At 46.1% G+C, this 23227-nt stretch overlaps 1 protein-coding gene across 2 annotated transcripts in view; it reads left to right on the forward strand.

The window, feature by feature from the left end:
* Tead1 (TEA domain transcription factor 1) overlaps nt 1–23227 on the forward strand; it is a 226709-nt gene that overhangs the window by 199154 nt on the left and 4328 nt on the right. For both annotated transcript variants that reach the window (XM_036168990.1, XM_036168980.1), the window contains 3 exons: nt 1636–1809; nt 16914–17054; nt 19673–19825. In XM_036168990.1, the coding sequence (XP_036024883.1) occupies nt 1636–1809; nt 16914–17054; nt 19673–19825 (468 nt within the window). The remainder of the gene's footprint in view (nt 1–1635; nt 1810–16913; nt 17055–19672; nt 19826–23227) is intronic.

Raw genomic sequence — 23227 nt, forward strand, 5'->3', positions numbered from 1 at the left:
TTAACCAATGGGCAAATGTATGCTATTTTGTATTCTGACAAATAAAGCTTGCCTGGAGATGAGAGGGTGAAGCTAGCCGCTAGTTAACCATAGAGGTCAGGCAGTGGTGGTTCACACCTTTAAACTCAGCACTTGGGAGAAACAAGCAGGAAGGCCAGGAGTTCAAGGCCACCCTGGGCTACAGGAGACTGAACCAGTCTAAAAGAGAAACAGCTCAGTAGGTGCACACCTTTAATCCCAGCACTAGGGAGGTAGAGACAGGATCTCGCCTTCCCCGCCCCCATTTGGTCTGAGGATTCGTAGAGGTAAGAAGTTTCTAGTGGCTGCTGCTCTGCTTCTCTGATCTTTCAGTTTTCACCCTCAATATCTGTCTCTGTGTTTTTATTGATTAAGACTAATTAGGATTGTGCTTCAGGCAAAGCTGTAGGAACGTTTGCTAAGCCTTCTGCAATTTGAGTGTTAACTATAATAGTCTAACTCAGGGTTATAGTTGGTAAGCTGTTGATTTAAAGTGGTTTAGTGGGGGTCCATAATGTAAAGAACTGGGGTGCAGTGTCCCTTGTGATTCCTTGAGCTCTTCTGGAGCCCCTGCCCTCCTGGACATTCCATATGAATAAGTGGGAAATGCAGGCCCAAAGTGTCAGGTACCAAGTTTCTAGATAGTAGCTTCATACTCATCTACACATTGGATCTCATCAAGGAACTTTAAAAATGACCCATGCCTGGCCTCAATTCTCAGAGATTCCAGTTTAGTAAGAATGGAGTCTAGCATTAGTGATGTTTAAATAATTGTTGGGGGTCAGGACACTTCTTTGTATTCCATGTACAAAGTTATAAGCCAGGTGTGGTGGCAATATGTTTTATCCCAGTACTTAGGAGGCAGAGGTAGGTGGATGTATGTGTGTTCAACCAGGTCTACATATCAAATTGCAGGCTAGCCTGAGCTGCATAGTGAGACTGTGTCTCTGAAATGACAAACCAAATAAGGTCTTATAACACATCCGGGGGAGAAAGAGTGTCCTTTATCAGTAGATGACTTAATACAATTTGAGCTTTTTGTTTCTTTGTTCGCAATTGACCGATGCTTTTTTTTCTCTTACCGTCCCTGTTTGGCCCTGGAGATCCTTACTCACGATCCTAACTTTGCACTCAACTGTGCTGACCAGCCCTTCACACAGAAGTTTCTTATGGGTTCCTGTGTTGCCTGGTGACCCACTCAGCACTCTCATTTCTGCCAGAAGGAAGGGAGTACCTACTTGGAGAGCTGGGGCTGAAAGTGCATTGTGGGTGATCCAGTCAGCAGCTGTAGTCATCTAAGAATTGTTTCTTGGTTTGGTAGTTGACGTTTTCATGGCATCTTAGTGTACCTGAGGAGCTTTCTTAGGCATTTCGGAAACTATGTGACCTTGCCCATCAGTGACAATGGTTGTTTTCCTCTACTCTCTAATGTATCTTTTCAGAGGTGGGATTTCAAAATTCCCACTCGCTCTCTGCTCATGTAGGTGAGTCCCTGTTCTACAAAAACATTTGTAATGGGAATGTCTCTGTTGTTCTACAAAAGCATTTGTAATGGGGATGTCTCCATTGTTCTAAGAAAGCATTTGTAATGGGAATGTCTCTGTTGTTCTCTTGCAGTACAACAAACACCTCTTCGTGCACATTGGACATGCCAACCATTCTTACAGTGACCCATTGCTTGAATCTGTGGACATTCGTCAGATATATGACAAATTTCCTGAAAAGAAAGGTGGCTTGAAGGAACTGTTTGGAAAAGGTCCTCAAAATGCCTTCTTCCTCGTAAAGTTCTGGGTGAGTGGACAATGGCTGTGATTTTGCTGGTTCCTGTGAGTGAGGTGCAGTACAGCCAGCTGTAGTTCCACACTGACTGGGTAGGTGGGCCCCAGGACTTACTCGTGGGGTGACTCATAGGTGGCTGGAGTCACAATGCAAAACTTGAGACCCTCTTCCCTTTCTGCTGCATTTCCCCCCAGTAAGCCAAGTGACCTGTGACTTCCACTGGAGCATGGAACCTGGAGTCAGGATGAGTTGTGTGCCTTAAGGTTTTCTAAGTATCAGAGAGGCTACACAGTGGCTTTGCCAGTTAATGTTTTTATTTCTGGCTGGGGAAATGGCTAAGGCATAAAATGTCAGCCATACCAACACAGGGATCTGAGTATGATCTCCTACACCCATGTCAAAAAGCCAGGTGTGGTAGCAAGCACCTGTCATCCTAGTGCTGAGGAAGCAGGATAGGAGGGTCCCTGGACTTCACTGGTCAGCCCAAGTAGCCTGCTTAGGCCAGTGAGAGACTTTGTCTCAAAAAACTAAAGTGATGGTTCCTGAGGGACCTCACCTGAGGGTGTGCTCTGGCCTATACACACCAGAAAAGAAAGAATTCCATTCCTGCTTTCCCAGGACGGGGGCCACTTGAATTATCCTTGGTGACCAGGCTTGTTGATGTGCCCTCACCACCTCTATGTCCCTTTCCCTCTAGTGTGAGCCAGCAACCTGCTGATAGGGCTGTAGGGGCATAGGTGTGATGTGTGGGTACTGAGTGGGGAGCACAGGAGACAGGCCACTAGTCGCCAGTCTACGAGAAGAAGCTTCAAGTGTGTAAGTCCCTCGGTGTGTCATTCAGGGCCCTCGATGACCTGCTTCCAAGGTGCTTTCTCCTGGGTTTCATGGCCCCCTGGGCCTGCCTGCCCTTCCGTGTACTACACATCGTCACACACATCTAGATACCATTGTCTTGTCTTCTGCTGTCATCAAGCCAGCTACTTCCTCTCGCAGCACCTTCCTCACTAGAGCAGAGCAATGACCCCCGCCCTCCCCCACTGCACACACTCCTGTTTCATTTTGCGGTTAATCAGTCCCCATGCTGGGTCATAATTATTGGGACGTGTATTCAGCTCCCCTCTGGACTCTGACTGCCCCCAGGGGACCTCATTCACAGAGTGGCTTCCATTTATTGAGTGCCTGCTGCGTGCTAGGAGTGGGCTAAGTTAGCTTTACATGGATTTCATGCTCTAAGTGGAATTGGTCTCATATCCAGCTAAGAAGACAGGCCTGGGGATGACAAGGGACAAGCGGCTTCAGGCCGTGGACCTGGTGCTTGAAATCAGATATGTCAATTTCAGTCCATCTCCCTGTGTCCAGGCGGCTTAACCCATGGGCCACAGGGTTTGTCATCCTAAGACTCTATAATTGTGACACCAAGCACGTGTCCTAGAGGAAAAAGCCTAGCCAAAGTGGAAACAAATGGGTGGGTTATAGAAAAATGTGCATTTTAAATTCCTTGGGGGATTTGCACATTAAATTTACCCAACTTTACCATCCTTCCTTGGTGACCAGGTTGGGTGGATGTAGCCAGTGTTAACATTTAGGGCAGCCTAAGAAAGCTGCACAGGCCACTTTGCTAAGCTGGTGGCTGCTCAGGGATGGGTTAGAAGGTGAACACCTGCTGGGTTCCTCAGAGTCTTGCATGCCTGTTTGCTTTCATTCAGCAAGTTCTCCTGTATCGCAGCCTGGTTTTGAACTTGTTATGTAGCGAGGGATGATCCTGAACTTCTGATCCTTCTTCTGCCTTTCCCTCCAAGTGTTAAGATTGCAGGTATGTGTTAGCACAGCTGCTTATTTGGTGCTAGAGATGCCACCCAGGGCTCCATGCATGCTAGGCTATGTGTGCACCCTACCATCTGTGCTCTCCTGCCTGCCCTGCCCTGCCTCAGTATGGGTTACTGGATTGGTAAGATCAAAACTGTACTTGTTAGACTTCTGAAGTGTGACTTGCCCTGATTTGTCCCCTGCTGGTGGTGCTCACACAGGTGATGTAGCAGAAGTGTGCTCAAGGAGGTGACACGGTAGGACCCAAAGCTAAGGCTCTGCTCCTGAGATGCACCAGGAAAGTAGCACAAGTCAAGGCAACAAGTCCTGTGTGCATCTGATTACACCTAGGACCTAGAGCACATGTTGGCAATGAACACACCAACCCCATCTGAACATGGAAAACTATAGACATTATTGCCAAAGATAAAATTCAAGTTTGTAAAAGGGAAACTAGAATTTTGAGAAGTTTGTCCCTATTTAAGTGAACTTGCCAGGTACCCAGTACCTTAAAGGCCTGCTATTCACGGTAACTGAAAGAACTCTCCTGGGAGATTGACGGATTTTATGCTGGAGGAGACAACCTTGGTTGGTGTGAATTTGGACTGCTCACACACCAGAGCTAACCCTTGAGAAACTCTGCTAGCTCAGTAAAGGGTTTGGCATACAAGCATGAGGACCCAAGTTTGATATCCAATGCGTATATAAAAAGCCACCTGTGGTGACATGCACTTGTAATCCCAGTGTCAGGGAGGTAGAGACAGATAGATTCCTGGGGCGGACTAACCAATTAGCCTAGTCTACTTAGAGAGTTCTTAGCCAGTGAGAAACCTTGACCCCAAATATGAGGTGAGGCCTGCTGGATGGCTCTGCCAAGCTTGATGAGCATGGTAGAAGGGAGAGAACCAACTCTCACAAGTGGTCTCCTGGTCTTCCTACATGTGCTGTCCTCCCAGAATAAACAAACAAATAAATAAATGTAACTAAAATAAGAAGACAAGGTAGATGGCTTTAAAGGGACAACACCAGAGGTTGTCCGTTGGTCTTCTGGACACAGCGCGCGCGCGCACACACACACACACACACACACACACACACACACACACACGCACACACACACACAAAGTATAGCTTTTGTTGAAGAAGAATTGGTGTAATCGCCTGAGTAACTATTCCAAATGTCAAGCAGTGCTGTTCTCATCTACTGTTTGTTTGTTTGTTTGTTTGTTGAGGCAGATTCTTTGTAACTCAGACTGGCCTCAAACTCAAAGAGATCAGACTGCCTCTACCCCCAAGTGCTGGGATTAAAGATGTGCGCCAGCACCCTGGGTCTCCTTCTTACTACTATAAAAAATATAGGCATGCTTAGCCAGGCCTGGTGGTGACCTGGGGCAGATCTCTAAATTTGAGATCAGTCTAGTCTACAGAGAGAGTTCCATGTCAACCAGGGTTTCGCAGGAAAAAAAAACCCTTTTTCGAAAAGCAAAGAAAAAAACACACACATTTATATGTATGCTCTGAATGCATCCTTAAATTGTAAAAGGTGTATATTAGCATGTCATGTATTTTTTGAGGCTACTATAAGGTAAAAACTGTCTGTAGGACAGAAGATAGATGCAAGCTATGAAAAAGCCTATGAACGGTCCTTGAGTCAAGTTTGATAGTCCTTTTGTCAAAGATAGGAAATGGGGTTTATACAAGTTAATAGGAAAGTATAAGATAATTAGAAGAAACCACTTTCACTACTTTCAAATTAAACAGCAGTGGATTTTAATGATGATGAGATTTTTTATGATGAACATTTTGTTTGAATGTAAATTTATGTAGAAAGTGCTTGGACAGTTTTTTTTTTGGGGGGGGGGCTTTGCTTCCAAAATTGCTCCTTTCACCCAGTGGATGAGCTACTTTCTCTGAGGGGACCCTTGTGTCATGACTCTCCTGATAATGTCTCCTGATAAGGAGGCCTAGATAGTAGATGTGTGGCTGGTGGTGTACACACTTAGAAAGTTACTCTATGAGCCCAGATACTTATCTGTTCTATTCAGATGTGCAGGATTAAAACTGAACACTTACATGACTATGATAGAAAACGTGACTCACTCAGCACCACTGTTGGGAGTCCTTAACCTTTATGAAGAAATTCACTCGAACTGTTAGAACAGAGGAGAGAAGGCAGTTTCAATCAGGCTGCGGTTTGGAGTCTCACTGGCTTCTGTAATGACTTCGTGAAGATGGGTTGTGCTCTTAGCATCTCTATCCTTGGGTATCAGCAGGTGCGTGCCATTCACGATGCTTCAGAAGGTTTAATGCTCCCTTTGAAACAGCCTTTATATTAGCAATTCATTTAGCAGATTCTCTTCTTAGTATGAGTTCAGTAAATTACAACAGAGACCCCCGTGCCTAGCCGCTCTCCCTCTTGCCTTTTTCCCAAATCAGGAGGACTCTTAATTTGCTCATTTGATTGCTGTTGAAATTCCATTTTCAGAGTGTCTGACCTGGGTTCAGTAAGGCCAGACAACCTGAGGTGTTTCCTATGGAAAAATAACTGTGCTGCCATTTCACAGACCTACAACCAAAGCAAATGACGGAACCCAGAACACCAGTGTGGGCACCTCAGGCAATGGAAGCTTAAGCTCTCATTCCCAAGTGGACTGGGCTGGGCAGAATTAAGCCAAGTAACCAGATGAAGCTAGTATCTTTGAGGGGATCTCAGTTTTCTACTTTCCATCCTAATAGTGCTCAAGAGTGTCAAATAGTCATGTAAAGAAAGCTGTATGTTTTCACCTTACAGCCCCAAACTACTCATAACAGTGTTAGATGTGATGAATGAAACCTTATTCTTAAACTTAATTGGAGTAATATAACATTGTAGCTGGGGCTAGAGAGATGGCTCATCTTCTAAGAGAGCCTGCTGCTCTTACAGAGGACCAGGGTTCATACCACAGCCCTTACATCAGGTGGCTCACAACCCTCTGTAGCTCTAGAGATCTGACACCCTCTTCTAGCCTCTGGGGACACTTGCACACACACATGTACACATACACACAAAATAAATTGAATACATGTGTCTATATACACATGAATCCTTTCCTTTTATGTTTTTGAGAGGGAAACCTTATCTGGCTGGCTAACCTGGAGCTCATTATGTACACCAGGCTGCCCCTGAACTCAGAAATCCCCCTGACCTCTGCCTCCCAAGTGTTGGGATTAAAGGCCAACCCCAAAGTAAAACAATTCTTTACATGCACTATAAATACATGCCCTATAAATTACATGCACTATAAATAACAGTATGTTCATACTCACTTAATTTGCATGTTTACCCCTTTTTTTGGTTTTGGTTTTTGAGACAGACTCTTTCAGTAGGAGTTGGAGCTACAGGTGGTTGTGAGCCACCCATTGTGGGTACTGGGATCTGAACTCAGGTCCTTTGGAAAAGCAGTATACATACGCCTTGGTTGTCCTAGAACTCACTATGTAGATTAGGCTGGCCTTGAACTCACAAAGATCTACTTTCCTTTGTCTTCTAAGTACTAGGATTAAAGGTGTGTATATACCACCATTCCTGAATAACCACTGTTTTAAGGAATTAAAACCACACAGATGTGAGAGAATTTTATGAACCAGGAAAAGGATGAGCAAGTTATCTCGCATGGGGGGCAGCCTGTAGAATCCACCCAGAATCTCTACATTTGGGAATTGCCTTGACCACACTGGGAGAGTGCCTCTGCCAGTTGGCTGGCCAGTCCTCAACAGCTTTCTCTCCTGGGTCATTGGGCTTAGTGTTTGCTAGCAGAACCAGGACAGGGTGCAGCCATTCCTGTGTGTGTGGCTGTTTAAACTTTGTTGCTGTCCTGGAGCTGGTACTGAACAGAGGGGCATCAGGGTTGGGGTAGGAACCGACACACAGGGCACTGCCCTTCCCACACTGGTTTTGGTGGTTGTTTGTAGTTCCAAGGCACTGCATTAGCTAAGCAGACACTCTACCACTGAGCTACACCCCCAGCCTGGGGACTAGATGCTTAAAACTGATGAGCTAAGACCCTCTAATTTGTTGTGTGTCCACAGAGATCCAGTGTTAACTCTCTCTTTCTTTCTTTCTCTCTCTCTCTCTCTCTCTCTCTCTCTCTCTCTCTCTCTCTCTCTCTCTCGCATTTCAAAGTAGAGTGTAGAGAGGGTTTGGAGGTTAAGAGTTAAAAGTCTATAATGCTTTTCCAGAGGACCTGAGTTCAGAGCTCAGTACCCGCATTGGGTGGCTCACAACCACCTGTAGCTCCAGCTCCTGTGGGTCAAACTTCCCTGGCTTCCCAGGACACCTGGACTCAAGTAATGTACACAGACACACAAACACAGAATCAAAAAAATAATAAACTTTTTTTTTATTTAAAATCTTATGAAAGTAATACAAGTTAGTTACAAGTGGTTCAAGCAGATAAAGGAATACAGTTCAAAATGTGAGACAGCCTCTTGGGCCAGTTTCCTGTCAGCCAAGTCTGTGAGCATCGTGCATGGCTACAGTGTTTTTACTACAGAAAAGATTACTCACAAGTGTCCTCACCCCACAGCTCCACCCCTTGCCCTCACCCTGCCTCAGGGGTATACAACGTTTTCTTTCCTTTTCTTTTCTTTTTTCCTTGAGACAGGTAGCTTTGGAGCCTGTCCTGGAACTCACTCTATAGACCAGGCTGGCCTCAAACTCAGAGATCCGCCTGCCTCTGCCTTCCGAGTGCTGGGATTAAAGGTGTGCACCACTACCGCCTGGCTAACATTTTCTTACATCAGTCAGAATTTGAGGATGAGTCTTTATTAATTTTTGTTCTTTTTAGTAAAAAGGACTGGTTAGCATGAGTAGAATTACTGGGTTAGTAACTAACCAGTGCAGGCTTCCCACTTAAACTTAAATTCTAGTGCAAGTGACTCTGAGATGGTTGGACCATTCCAGTGCCCAAATTCTATGTGATGTTTATCTGCCATGCAGTTATTATTGGGTGGCCTATAGCTTCTTTACATATAATTGTTATTTCACTGTGTGTGATTGGCTGCCTGGTGGTTGTTGTTTATTTAAGAAAGACATTTCATATATGGAACCTCCAGTTCAGGAAGCAGTCCCATTTACCGGGGATGCAGCAGGATTCACACACCTGAAGAACTGGGATCAGGCTGCCTCCACTGGGCACCCTGGACCCATTGCATGACTCAATTGGAAGGAAAGCACTGGCCTGTGTAGAGACTTCATGGAGCTGAGACCCTGACTGTGCCACAGTCCAGTCTGTAGTCCACAGTGGTCTTTACCTGGAGTGTGGGTGATATTAATTGCATTTTTGTAAATGAATGCTGGTATTGGTGGGAAATTTGCAATGCAAACACAAGGCCTTTTCAAACTAGGCTTATTGTAATTAGAGCAAGCTTTTAAGATTCTTTGAAGTACTAAATGTTTATGAAATTCAAATAGGGGTGTGCAATCTGCACAATAAAGGGGCCCTGGTGGTGTTTTTAAAAATCGTCTATTTTGTGGATGTAAATATATGCCATAATTAGTGGGAAGTAACTTGAAGAGCTGGGCTGGCTGAATTTATTCCCGTTATTCTTATTTAAAACAGCTGTGGCCAGAGAGCTGCCTCTGTTTCAGTTGTGTTGGGCAGGGGTACAATGGCTCCAGTGAATGGATGCACTCAGGGGCCCACTTCCCTGCCTGCAGCTCCTTCCTTGTCCCCATAGGCAGTCTGTCTAACTGGAGAGGTGTCCAGCATCACTCCAGCCTCTCCTGCCCAGACCCTGAAGCATGTGGGGCCAGCTTTAGGGGTCTGGGCCAGAGTACAGATGCATGCAAATGAAGCAGGCTGGGAGGACTCTGCGGGCTGCCAGCTTTCTCCAGACCCACCTTTCACCCACCCAGATAGGCTCAGTCTCTTAGGGCCCTTTTGCCCTGTGCAGAGCAATTGTCCTTTGGCGCCTGTGGGAGCAGCTGGGAAGCCCACAAGGCGTGCCCTGCCTGGCCCAGCTTCACCATGTGGCAGGCCTGGACAGCCGCCCACAGCAGGGTCCAGCTCCTGGTGCCGTCTGCCAAGCAGCCAGATGCTGCCATTGGGAAAAAATTGCTTCACAATTTGAGATCTTGGTCCTTTGATCATGGCTCAGAGAGGATGCAGAGGAGCGATTCAAAGTGGTGGTTTGAAAACAGCCCATCCCTCAGTGCCTCTCACACTGGCTCTTTCAGGGACAGTGCTAGATGGTTGCCACTTTTGCAAGCTCATAATTCCACCCCAGCCCTTCTGCACATTAAAGAATGATGGGAGATAAGTAGAAAGTGGGTGTCCACAGCCTGCCCCTGTCCCTTTATATCCCTACCTTAGGGGTTCTCTCCAACCATGGTCCAGCAAGCTTCACCTCCTCAAGCTGTGGCACAGCTAAGTGTCCTTACTATGTGGACTGCCAGTTCCCAGCCCTCCTTGGCAGCATAGGCCTTTATCTCCTGCTCCTTTACCCCAGTGGCCACAGGTTTTGCAGGGACAGTTGCTCTGCTCTTAGCCTAGCTCTCCTTCCTGCCACTCTCTTCAGGATCTGGATCCCACACATCTGGACTAGACTTCATGTTTTCAAAGATGAATTCTAGTCCAGGTGCATTTTTAATGTTTACCCAAAATGGGCACCAAAAATAAAGGCCATGAAAACAAACAGTGAGCCATAGCCTTGAATAAATAGGCTATTGAACAAAAGGACAGTGAGTAGGAACCTTGCCTTAAAGGGTTGAACAAAAGGACGGTGAGTAGAAACCTTGCCTTAAAGGGTCTCACGTAGCAGAGGCTGGCCTTGAACTCCTGATCCGCCTGCCTCTCCGCCTCATATGTATAGATTACAAGCATGTGCCAGCACTCCTGGTTTCAGCCCTCTTCAGCATGAAGCCAAGTCCCCATGTATGCTAGACAGCTCCCTCCCACCTGAGCCACACCCCTGTCCCCAGGAGCACTTCCTGGTGCTATAGTTTGGGTGCTCTTCCTTTGACTACCTGTGAAACCTGCTCCTTCCCCAACCCTGCTTTCCAGAACTTGTCTGCAGATAGGTCTTGGAGTCTTTAATCCACTCAAAGTGTGTTGGTCACTATAGTACTTCTCAAATGTACTACTTTTTCAAATGTAGTTGGACTTTATTTTGTGGGGACCTCCAGCCTCCAAGTAATGACATGGAGACTTCATATTAATTATAAATGCTTGGCCTTTAGCTTAGACTTGTTCCCAACTAGCTTTTTGTTTTGTTTTGTTTTGTTTTATTTTGTTTTTTGAGACAGGGTTTCTCTGTGTAGCTTTGGCACCTTTCTTGGAACTCTGTAGCCCAGGCTGGCCTTGAACTCAGAGATCTGCCTGCCTCTGCCTCCCACATGCTGGGATTAAAGGCGTGCGCCACTACTGCCCGGCCCCAGATAGCTTTTATAACTTAAATGAACCAGGTTTTATTAACCTGTGTTCTACCGTGTGGCTTTTTTACCTCTCCATCATTCTGTGTCCAACTTGTCTGAGTCAACTGCTGTCGTCTCTGCCTCTCTTCATCCCAGAGTCCTCTCTCTCCAGAAGTCCTGCCTATTCTCTCCTGCCTAACCATTGGCCATTTAGCTCTTAATTAAACCAATCAGAAGGCACCTTAGGCAGGATACATCTTTACAGTGTAAACAAATATGCCACAACAAGTGACTTCTTTTTTGTTGGTTTCCAGAGGGCATTCGAGAATATCTCTACTTGTGCCTTTGTGGAGAATTGGTGGATTTATCCTGTCTGAGCAGTTAGACCCAGTGTGCCGGCTATGACACGGTACTCACAAATCAGCCAAGCGTCCCACTTTGTTTATCTGGAAAAAGCCAGCTTGCCATTCACACCCATGTGGATTGAAGCTAAGCCTGGTGTCTTGATGGTCATCATCGTGTTAATGATGGTACTTAGTAAGGTCTCTGTAGATGGGCCGTCAGGCTCTGTCCTGGTGCACAGTGATGGAGTGTACCGTAATTTCAGTTGTGGAGTTAGCAGGAGTGATGGCTGGTGCCGTTTGCTAACTGTCCTACTAAAGCACCTTGCAGCTCACAGGTGCAATGTGCGCCCGTTCCTCACTGCATTGCAGCAGCTGTTGTTCACGACCTCTCCTCTAGTTAAAGTGAGAAATGGGAGGCCCTGCTGCCCATGCCATTGTTCAGATGACAGAAGACGCAGTGACTGGTGAAGCAACCTCCAAAATAGCTGGACCGGACAGGCAGGAGTCTAACATGAGGGGCGGCTTAATGAAACAGATTTGAGTCCTAGGATGGAGCCCCCCGGAGAGACTGGGAGAGTGTCAGACTTGTCTTCTAAGCCCTGGAGGTCTGGGTGGATGCTACCAGAAGCAGTGATGCCAGGGAAGTCAGGGTCCCCTCTTGGAGTTCCTAGTCTCATTAACAAGAGGATTTAAGAACGGACTCTAATGGAGCGAAAGGGCAGTTCTTTTTAGCGTTGAAAAGAAAATCCCCAGAGCAGACCAACTGCAAATTTCAGCACTGCTTGGAGAAGAGAAGGGGATGGGAGGCATGCCATTTGAGTTAACTACTGTGGAGGTCAACCTGCCACATGGCGGAGAGGCAACCATATGGCTGGCTGGGAGGGGAGCCTTAGACGAAGCATAAGGAAGCCCAGGGTGCATGAGGAAGCATGCTAGAACACAGGGAGAAAGAAGAAAAGGAAAGATGAGGCTTTTCTGAGTAATTCAGGAAAGTGGACAGGTTCATGGAGCCCTATAGTTGTGGCCCTGGGACAGGAATTCTGGGAGAAAAGTATATTACCTCATTAAAGCCTAATTATTAATCCTTTAGTATGGCTTGAGATAAACCTGCCTTCTTAAGAGTGGGACCATCTTCCTGAAGGGCAATCAGTTCATTAGCCAGGTCCTTGACCTTGCCCAACTGGACTCTCAGGTCTCCACCCAGGCCAGAGATTCATCTCTGGAAGAGATGCTTTTCTCTTAATGGGATTTTACTGCTGGCTTGTCAGCGCCTGTGCTAGGCAGAGTTGGGATGCTCCAGGGAGTGCCATGTCTGTGGGGTCTGTGACTATGGCACACTACCCAGCAAGGCACAGGGAGGAGGTCGGTGGGGCTAAGGTTCAGGTGGGAGGGTAGCTTACATTCTGACTGAGCCCAGTGTAATCATGGGGGAAGAGTGATGGAGAAGACACACCCGGAGAGAGAAAGGAAGGAATGGAAGGAAGCAGGAGCAACCCACGAGGGATTTGGGTGTCCTTAGACACTGGAGGAGGCCCCAGTGTAATCATGGGGGAAGAGTGATGGAGAAGACACACCCGGAGAGAGAAAGGAAGGAATGGAAGGAAGCAGGAGCAACCCACGAGGGATTCGGGTGTCCTTAGACACTGGAGGAGGCTAAGAAACAGATTTCCCCCAGAGTCTCCAATGAGATACAGCCTTGCTAATCCAAAACTTGGTTTGAGCCTGGTGAGACCCAGTAGGATTTCTAGCTACCTGAAGTGCAAGATCAATTAATGTTTTAAGCCTCTAAATCTGTGGCAGTTTGTTGCAGCAGTAGGACACACATTGGACAGGATCGGAGCTATGTGACCATTGACTGCTTTCTGCAATGCTACTGAAGAAATTCATGGAAACACTTAGACGTGGTTAGCACAGGCCAGGGGGCTGCGAGAGGGGGTTCTGCATGGAGGAGAAAGAGTTGAACTCTGCAGCCCATTCATCCTTAGGGCAGCTGATGGGCCTCTAAGAAGGGCTGCCTCCTTGGGCTGCCCATCCCTCCCCTTTTCAGAATCCAATCCAGAGTCAGCCCCTTCCAGCTAGCTCAGGGTACAGGTGTATTTCAGAGCTGGTATGCAGCAAGAGTGTGGGGTTTCATTCACTGTTTCTTGTATTTTTCTGTTTATGTGCTCTCAGAAAACACCCTGTGGTTATATTAAGAACTGGCAGGAATAGTTTGAACACCCGAGAGCAGCATAATCTTCCTCCCTTATTTTTTGTTGTCAGAATTCTGTGAGTTAGGTGTCTGTTTTTCAAAGATTTGTTTACTTTGTGTATATGGATGTTTTGTCTGCCTGTACATCTGTCTACACCAGAAGAGGTCATCTGATCCCATGAGACTACAGTTATAGACGGTTGTGAACCACCATGTGGGTGCTGGAAATTGCATTCAGGACTTCTAAAAGGGCAGTCAATGCTCTTAACCACTGAGCCGTCACTCCAGCCCAAGTTAGATGTTTTTACACCTGAGTCTTTGGTTGTGGGCAAGTCAGCAGGGTGGGTACTGGGTTTCCTTGAGCCCCAGACTAATTACAGCTGTCTTCTTTGTTGCTGTGATGTGTGCATTCTTTCTTACGTTTTCCTTGCTCTTGAGTTCATTGACTAAGTTTCTTTTAATGATTTTTTTAAAAGATTTATTTATTTATTTATTATATATACAGAAGAGAGCGCCAGATCTCATTACAGATGGTTGTGAGCCACCATGTGGTTGCTTGGGATTTGAACTCAGGACCTCTGGAAGAGCAGACGACGGTGCTCTTAACCTCTGAGCCATCTCTCCAGCCCCCAATGATTTGTTTTTATTTTTATGTACATTGGTGTTTTCCTGAGTGTGTGTCTGTGTGAGGGTGTTGGGTCCCCTGGAACTAGAACTGCTGACAGCTGTGAGCTGCCATGTGGGTGCTAGGGGGACTTGAACCCAGGTCCTCTGGGAGAGCAGCCAGTACCCTTAACCACTAAGCCATCTCTACAGTCCCCCTAAGTTTCTTTGAAGAATAGTTCTAATGCCATCAGCTGACAGGTAATTCTCTTTCACGTCAGTGCCTTTTCTCCTAGACTATCTCAAAAGAACATCTGTGATAATAGTTGATGACTGATTATTTTTTGTGTGTAGGGATAGCTTTTATTGTGACATTGCCAAATGGGTTATTTGCCGTTCTCTGGGGAAACCTTTTAAAATCCAAACTCCAGAATTTGCATGTCCAATTTGAAGTTCTCTCAGAATTTTTGTTTTGCTTTTTGGTTTTTCAAAACAAGAGTTTCTCTGTGTAGCCTTGGCTGTCCCGGAACTTGCTCTGTAGATCAGGCTACCCTCAAACTCACAGCCTGCCTCTTGAGTGCTGGGATTAAAAGTGTGCACCACCATTGCCTGACTTGTTCTCTCAGAATGTAAGGGAAAGAAAAAAGATAGGTGCAGAACCATCTACTGAAGTAACAAGGGTGAATGAGCTGTGAGAAATCCCGTGGCTGAATGTCACAGAGAAAATGCCGGAAGAGCAAGCAAAGCACCAGGGTGAGCATCTTGTGAGGCTGCTCTTAAGTTTGTTTGGTTTGAGACAGCATCACATACATCTCAGACTGGCCTCAAATGCACTGTGTAACTGAGGATAACCTTGAACATCTGATTCTTCTGTCTCCACCTTCTGAGTGCCCAATTTTTGAGGTAGATGCTTGGTGAGAGCACTGTATCTATCAACTCTGTCAGCCCCAGCACCTTGAAGTTTCCTTTTCTTATCTTCTTATCATCCGTCCGTCCGTCCGTCCGTCCATCATTTGTCTGGGTGTTTTGCTGCATCCAGTCATGTTGTGGAATCTGTCTGTGTACTGCATGAGTTCCTGGTCCTGAAGGAGGTCAGAAGAAGGCATCATATCCCTTGGAACTGGAATTTCAGACAATTGTAAGCCATGGTGTGAGTGCTGAGAATCAAACCCAGCTCCTTGGGAAAAGCAGCCAGAGCTTTTCACCTTTAAAGGCTGAGCCATCCCTCCAGACCTTTAAGAACTTTCTTTTTTGATACTGAGTCTCATGTAGCTCTGGCTGGCCTTGAATTGACTGGAGACCAAGCTGGCCTCAAACTTGCTGCAATCCTCCTGCCTCAGCCCCAAGAACGATGAAATTGCTGGGCTGTGCCACCATACCTGACCAATAACTTAAGGGTAAGTATAATGGTAGATCATCTACTCCAAATGAAAGCTCGGCAGCAGTATCTGGATAGTCAGTCCTAAGACACAGCAGTGACCCAGGGCAGAGTAGAAATGAACATGATCTGGTGCAGGCTTAAGCTAAGAGGGTTGCTTGTCTGTGGGGAATGACAGACAATGGCAGGAACCACTCATTTAAAAAAGTCTTTTCATTATTACCATGTGGGAATAGTTCTAAAGTAGATCTACTGGTGAAATACTCCTCCAAATTGTTTGCCTAAATAATTAAGGAAATGACAAATCAGAGGTTTATTTTACATACACAGCACATGCATGCTTTAAAATAGCACTCCTAGCCTGAGTTATTAGCCTTTAGTAATACACACAGATGCAGTATAGGTCCTGTCCTGCAGTTGTTTGTAACAGCTGTCTGAGCCTGCTGCAGCTGCAGCTTCAGCTTGAGCAGCCAGTGCTCCACGGACAGTCTTAACCGTCAGTTGCCTTTAATGGATTTGTAAATGCGTGAAAGTCACGAAGAGGCAGACTCAGCCACTACCATTCTCTCTTTAGATTTTGAAATTTTAAATAGAGTTAGCACTGGATAAAGAAAGAGAGCACCTAATTCACTTGTGGAATCTAGATTTGCGTCCACCATGGGCGGCAACTTCCCTTCAGCTTGTAGGGCTGGAAGTGTGAACATTGAATGCTGTCATTATCAGCTTTGTTGATGTCAGTCCGTAACTGTCATTCCAACGGAGGTTGATATGTTCAAAATATCTATGTATTGATTGACAAGTTATTGTGCGTATTGTAAGTGACTTGAGTAGCTGTGATTCTGCGTCTTTGTAGGGTGGTCATTAATAGGAAGCCTTTCCTCTCTTGATGTGGTGTCATCTGGAAGGGCCTGGTTTTTGTTTTTTTTGTTTGTTTGCTTGTTTGTTTAAGTCTTTCACAAGATTGGCAGAGTACACCGTCAGTTCATGCCCCGCTTTTCTGTGCATTTTAGAAACTTACAGAATTTTCATTACAAGGGTATAGTGCTGTTCCAATACTAAATGCAAGGAAGTCAGGCTGAGCATGCTGGTAGCATGTCCTTACAAGGGACAAGTTCCCAGATGTGCTCGGCTGCAGGGTTCAGTCGGTGGAGTGCTTACCTAGCATGCATGAGACCCTGGCTGGGTTTAACACCTGGCACCTGGGAACAGGTGGCACATACCTGTAAGCAAGCACTTAGGAGGTGGAGACTGGCTATGTAGCAAGTTCCAGCCCCACCTGGGAAGGAAGTGGCTTCCCACCAAGGTGGTGTCTGTAGAGAGGTCTGCTCGATGGTTTACTCTGTCCTCTGTCACCATGATCCTAGGAGGGGAGAATTAACCTGACCCACTTCCTTCCAACAGGCGGACTTAAACTGTAATATCCAGGATGACGCCGGGGCTTTTTATGGTGTGAGCAGTCAGTACGAGAGCTCTGAAAACATGACGGTTACCTGCTCCACCAAAGTGTGCTCCTTTGGGAAACAAGTAGTAGAAAAAGTAGAGGTAAGTTGACCTAGATGAGAAAGTCCTCTGGGAAGCCTGTTGGCTTCCTTTAAACATCCGGTTGGCGGTGGGGATGGGAGGGGGGGGGGCGGAGGGCGGTGCTCCCCCCTCTTCCCGCCCATGTCTTTCTCTTCCGCTTTTCCCTGACACATCCGTAAAGGTACAAAGGGTTGGGTGGCTCCTGGAAGCCAACAGGATGCTCTGCTAGCCTTCCCTGTGAGGGAAGTCCTGCTCAGCTGACCTGTACGGGTCTTCTTGGTGAGAGGCCCCCAGAGGTTCTAGAAGGGCCTCTGGGTCAGGATGCTTCCCTGCTTCCTAGCTGCAGGCATTGTAGGCAGTGACCAAGGTGCATGCAGCTGTGTGGTCCCCACCCCCACCCCCACCCCGCCCCAAACCTGACACTTGGAGTTGGATATTGTTGCTTTTGCTACTTTTACTTTTTAAAAATTTTTATTGTTCTTAGTTGAAATTTTAGTGGGAAATGTTGACCCATGCCTGTAAATCCCAGCACTCGGGAAGCTGAGGCATGAGACTCCTGAGTTCCAGCCAGCCTGGGTCCCTGTCTCAAAATGAACACCAAAACTCAAGCATTTCATCCAGGCATCAGGAAATGTCCGCATTCCACTTGCATATTTCATTCCCCCCTTCTTCTACAAACACGTTGGTCTTACCAGAATCTTCCACCGGAAGAGGCAGGCTTTATTTGCTGCTGTGTTGGACTCTCAGGGCCAGGACCTAACCTGCCTGTGGCAAGACTCCAACCCATCCAGAGGCTGCCCGGCTGGAGAGGGAAGGTTTTAAGGATTTGGGCAGAGCCCTAAGGGTGCGGGCGGCCCCGGAGCTTCCTGAGCACAGCTCCAGCTGTGGGAGGCAGACAGAAAGAGGCAAGAAAGGATACGGTTGGTCGGGTTGACGGTGAATTTAATAGAGGTCATGAGCTTTCTTGAAATGGCTTCAGAGGGACTCCAGTAAGAGGTTTTAAATGGAATTTAGTAACTGTGTATTAAAGCTTAAAGAGGAGGGAAGCCAGAGGTCACACTCTTTATGTTTGCCAGCAGCAGTGACCAGAAGGAATGGTTTCAAGGGACAAATGGGGATAATTGGAGATGGAAGAGTGGACTTGAGAGACAGGAAATATCAGTGGGGAGCCTTGAGCACTAGAGATAATTAAAACTGGAGTGGGAGAGGAACTGAATGCCCTGACAGAGACGCAGGAACACAAAATTCGGATTAGACTTGGGGGGTTGGTATCAGCCAGCAAGATGCTCAGCGCTTGCCGCCAAGCCTAAGGACCTGAGTTCAACTGGCACCCATATGGCAGCAGGAGAGAACCAACTCCTGTAGGTTGCCCTTTGACCTCCATGTGCATGCCAGATACATACCTCATACAGACAAAATAAATGTGAAAATAGTTATACTTGTTAATATTCATCTTTTTCCAGCTGAAACTGTCTCTGTAACATTCTTGAATATCCTGGGAGCTCCTGGGTCCTGTTCCATCCGTGTCTCTGTGTACACTGTGGCCTAGTGACTTTGTAACTAGGTTCTAGGGTTGGGGAAACCCGTCCATCTCACTATTCTTTTTCCATCTTTGCTAGGCAAATAATGTGCACTTTATTTAGTGGAAAGGAAGAAAGAAAGTTTGAGCACTATAACCACATTTAAAATGATACGTTGTTAATATTAAATCTATTTGCATTTCTGTCTCATTGTAGGTATTTTAATAGGATTTTATGATTTTATCATACTGGTTTGTTTCTTGTTAAATTCTGAATATTTTATGATTTGTGTCAGTTTCATGTTTCTAGATTCTGGTTTCTAGACCTGACAGGCTTTGGGTTTGGAGCCTGATTTAAATCTCTATCAAGGATCTGTCTTCAGAGCTATGCTTGGTGGTACAGGGTTCAAGGCCAGCCTGATCTACATGTCTAGTTCCAGGCCAACCCTGGCTTCATACCTGTCTCAAAGAAGATCTGTTGCTGGGCAGTGGTGTGCATACCTGTAATCCCAGCATTTGGGAGGCAGAAGCAGGTGGATCTCTGTGAGTTTGAGGCCAGCCTGGTCTACAGAGTGAGATCCAGGACAGCCAGGGCTACCCGGAGAAGCCTGTCTTGGTGGGAGGATCTGTTTTCAGGGTGTCCATTGCACCAGATTTTCCTATTCAGCCTCGGTGGTCCCTCCCTCAGGGTCTGGGATTCTTTGTGGATCTGGGCCTGGTGGCCACTTTTTGCAGCCTCCTTGTACCACGTTTGGTTCGGTGCTAACAGTTGTGTTTTGGGGGTTCAGAATCATGTTCTCTAAGTTTGTGTTACTTTGCCTTTTACCTAGAGTTGTGTGAAGTACAGTGTGTGTGTTGCCACACACATACATTTTGCTGAAAAAAAGTATCTATCAAATCCTTTAAAGGTCACCCTTTGCCACTTTTTTTTTAAACTTCCAGAAAAATAATAGATTCTGTGTATAGCAGTAAAGGTAGGGTTTGTTTTTAATTAGGTAATCTGCACAAAGAACAAAGCACGTGAACAGATGATTCATGTTGAAAAGTGCATGCTTACAGAAGCAGCCATCCTCTGTGTTCTGAAGTATAAAAAACTACTCAAACCTCTTTTCCTTCGCAGACGGAGTATGCAAGGTTTGAGAATGGCCGATTTGTGTACCGAATAAACCGCTCGCCAATGTGTGAATATATGATCAACTTCATCCATAAGCTCAAACACCTACCAGAGAAATATATGATGAACAGTGTTCTGGAAAACTTCACCATTTTATTGGTAATGTTTGTCTCTCTTGGCATTGGCAAAGTCTGTCCTGAGGCGTGTTGAGGACAATGAGGAAGGTGGGTGGGGAGGTAGCAAGGTTTTCAGAAAGGGAACTTGGATGGCTGGTAAACAGTTGAATTCCATGACCCAACCAACAGACATGGACTGTAGTGGGGCTTGACTTGAAAGATAGGTCTAGGTGCGACCTGAATTCAGAACCAAGACAATAGGAAACGATGGCCCGGGTCCTTCTGTACCATGGCTGCCGAGTTGAGAGATGTCCCAAAGACTGTTTCAAAGCTCCAGTGCCTTGATTTTGGATCAGTTCCAGAATCCGAGACTCTTGTCCTCAAAACAGGTTCATAAAGTATTCTGCAATAGAAAGAAAATAAAAAGAAAATAATTCTTGATTAAACTGCAAGGTCAGAATGCCAAGACAAAAAACTCAGGGAGAACACGTTTCCCGAGGGGCTGACAAGGCCATCTGTGGTCAGACAGTACTCTGAATGCCTGCCACGTGGTTCTGTTACCAGAATGTCGAGCCTGTGTGTTTACCTGGAGAATGCCTTACCTGGCGTGTTGGTTCCACTGGGACGTGAGTCTCAGTCAGATTTATCCTGTTTTGTTTGGTTTGAAAGGCTCTTTCCATTTGTTCCTTCCTATTTAAAAACAAACTGATTTAGACTTTATGGGTGGTGCATGCCCCCTGTAATCCCCATACTTGGGAGGCTGAGGCAGGGGGATCAGGAGGTTGAAGGCAGACTGGACTACATAATGAGACCCTATTTTCAAACAAGCCAGTGAGATGGCTCAGGTAAAGGTGCTTGCCATGCTGACCTAGCAATCTAAGTAGTCATGGCATAGCCAGGATGAGGCGTGCATGCCATCAGGGGCTCGGAGCTTAGACAGAGGGTCTGCGTGCATGGATGGGATGTTTCCTGCAAGCTTGGCTTACTCTAGAGAGAGACTCTTAGTGGAGTCTCAGCTGTGCCTGTGTGCTCCTGAAGCTTAGATACTGGAAGGCTGAGGAAATCTGGAACTCCTGTCTCTAATGTCAGCAGTAGCCTTTTGCTGGAAGACGAGAAGGTTACAGAGTGTGTGGTGGCGGGGAGCAGGTGTCTGTCTCAAACTGTGTCCTGCTGCAGTCCACGTATGTGGGAACTGGGGAGATTACTCAGTCAGTACCACACAAGTGTGAGGACTGAGTACTGTTTCTCTGCACCACAAGAAGCCAGGCCTTTGATCCCCAGTACTAGGGAGGCCGGGACAGCTCAATCCCTGGAGGCCATTGGCCAGCCTGGCCTAATCAGTGAGCTCCATGTTTAGATAGAGACCATATCTCAAAAAGAAAAGAAGATAAAGAGGAAGAGTGGTCAAGGAGAACATGCAGCATCCAACTCTAGCCTAAGTAGACACAGAAACAAAGGAAATGCAGGACTCAGCACCCGGGAGCAGGTGGGGAGTGTGGTGCTCTTTTCTAGATTTCACAACCACCTCAATGACTTGAAGTCTTAAGTGGGTGGCCAACCACCTCTCTTAGCAGGAGGTTCAACTTCAGCTCTGTCTATGACTGCACATTGAGGATGGTGATAGCCCCCTTCCCGACTCTGCCTCAGAGAGCCTGGCTGAATTGAATGTGTACCTGAGATGTCAAAGCCCCTAATTCTCACAGAGCCAGGTGCCTGTCAGCAACATGCCTCTGGCTATACAACTTCCACCAGCAGAGGTATCCTGGAACCTCACTGGGTTTGGTTAAAAATGCCATTAAAGCCAGTCATAATGGCACATGTGTGTAATCCCTGCACTTGGCAAGTGGAGGCAGGAGGATCATGAGTTCAGGGCCAACCTAGGCTATCAGAAACTCTCTCAAAACAAGTGTCATTAAGCAGGTAAACAAAATATTTTGATATAAGCAATTAATAATTGCCAAAAGCCATTTGTTAGAAATAATATCATGGTGCTGGAGAGATGACTCAGTGATTAAGAGTACTGGTTGTTCTTCCAGAGGACCCGAGTTCAATTTCCAGCACCCGCATGGCAGTTCATAACTGTCTGTAGCTCCAGTTCCAGGGTACCCGACACCCTCACATAGACATACATGCAGGCAAAACACCAACACATGTTAAAAAAAGAAAAGAAAAGAGAATATCATAGCTTTAGAAAACCATGGACTTAAGGACTACAAAACATAAACCATCTAGTTGATGGGCAGGAGAAATTACACTATCTGACCAATTTAAAGCCTTGCCAACTGGTAGAGTAGGCTCTCTGGTTGCATCCTTTTGCCTCAGAGATTGAGCTGAGCACATAGAGGCAGTGCTAGCCCAAGCAGAGCTGAGAAAGACAAAGGTAAACCATGAGCCAAGTGTGCCTGGTGTCTTCTGAGGTTGCTTACTTTATATTTCCTCTGATTCTCAATCTCTTTGATATCAAGTTTACAGAAGTTGGACCTGATGCCGTAGGCCTGCAATCCCAGATTCTCAGGAAGCCAAGGCAGGAGAATTGCACATTCAAGGTCTGCTTGGGCCACAGAGAGTTCAAGGCCAGCGTAGGCAAGTTAGTGAGACCCTGTCTCAAATTAAATAGTGGAAAGCTGGGGCTAGAGAGCTGGCTTGGCAGTTAAAAGCACTTGCTCTTACAGAGAACCCAGGTTCAGTTTCTGTCTGGCCTCTGAGGGCACCAGGGGCATGTTACACATATATACATGCAGGCAAACACTTACACATATAAAGTAAAATCAAATAAAATATTTTAAAACAAAATGAAAAGAGACCTGGGGACACACAGTGGTAGAGAACTTAGCTACCCTACATAATGGTCTGGGTTTTCAATCTTTGCTATAGACAGACTGACAGAGTGAATTTATAAGAAGATGGGAGTGTCTAAGTAATTTCTAGCATTATGCTGGATACAAAGGCCCTTTGTAAATGCAATTATAAAATTCTTACCATGAACCACAGTATCATTTTTGTGGTTAAGGAATCATTATGACTCACTCAAGGTCATGGTGATTGGCAGTCATGAAATTAGGAAGCTTGAGCTGAAGACCCTCTGCTTTATGTGCCTAGCCAAGCCATCTAAAGTCTCCAGACCTGCATGGCTGTCTCCATTCATAAATGGATCACTCAGATCTGTATTCTCCACCTCAAGGTGACCATAAGATCCTTTAAATTCCCTCAGCTACACCATGGGGATAGCGCTGGCTGCTAGGAAGTGATTTAACACAGTGCTATGCTGTGGTGACTTATAGCCTGTTGAGTCAAAGAACCAAGTGAGTAGATGATGATAGAGTCATATAAATTGTTGAGTATTTCTGAACTAAGCACTGCAGTAGTCCAGAGAGATGTGGGGGCGGGGTTCTCAGGGATGGTAAAGAGGATGTTTTAAGTTGAAAAATAAGTTGGACATTTTTCA

The sequence above is a fragment of the Onychomys torridus genome, chromosome 1 (assembly GCF_903995425.1).
Source record: "Onychomys torridus chromosome 1, mOncTor1.1, whole genome shotgun sequence".
NCBI lineage: Eukaryota > Metazoa > Chordata > Mammalia > Rodentia > Cricetidae > Onychomys > Onychomys torridus.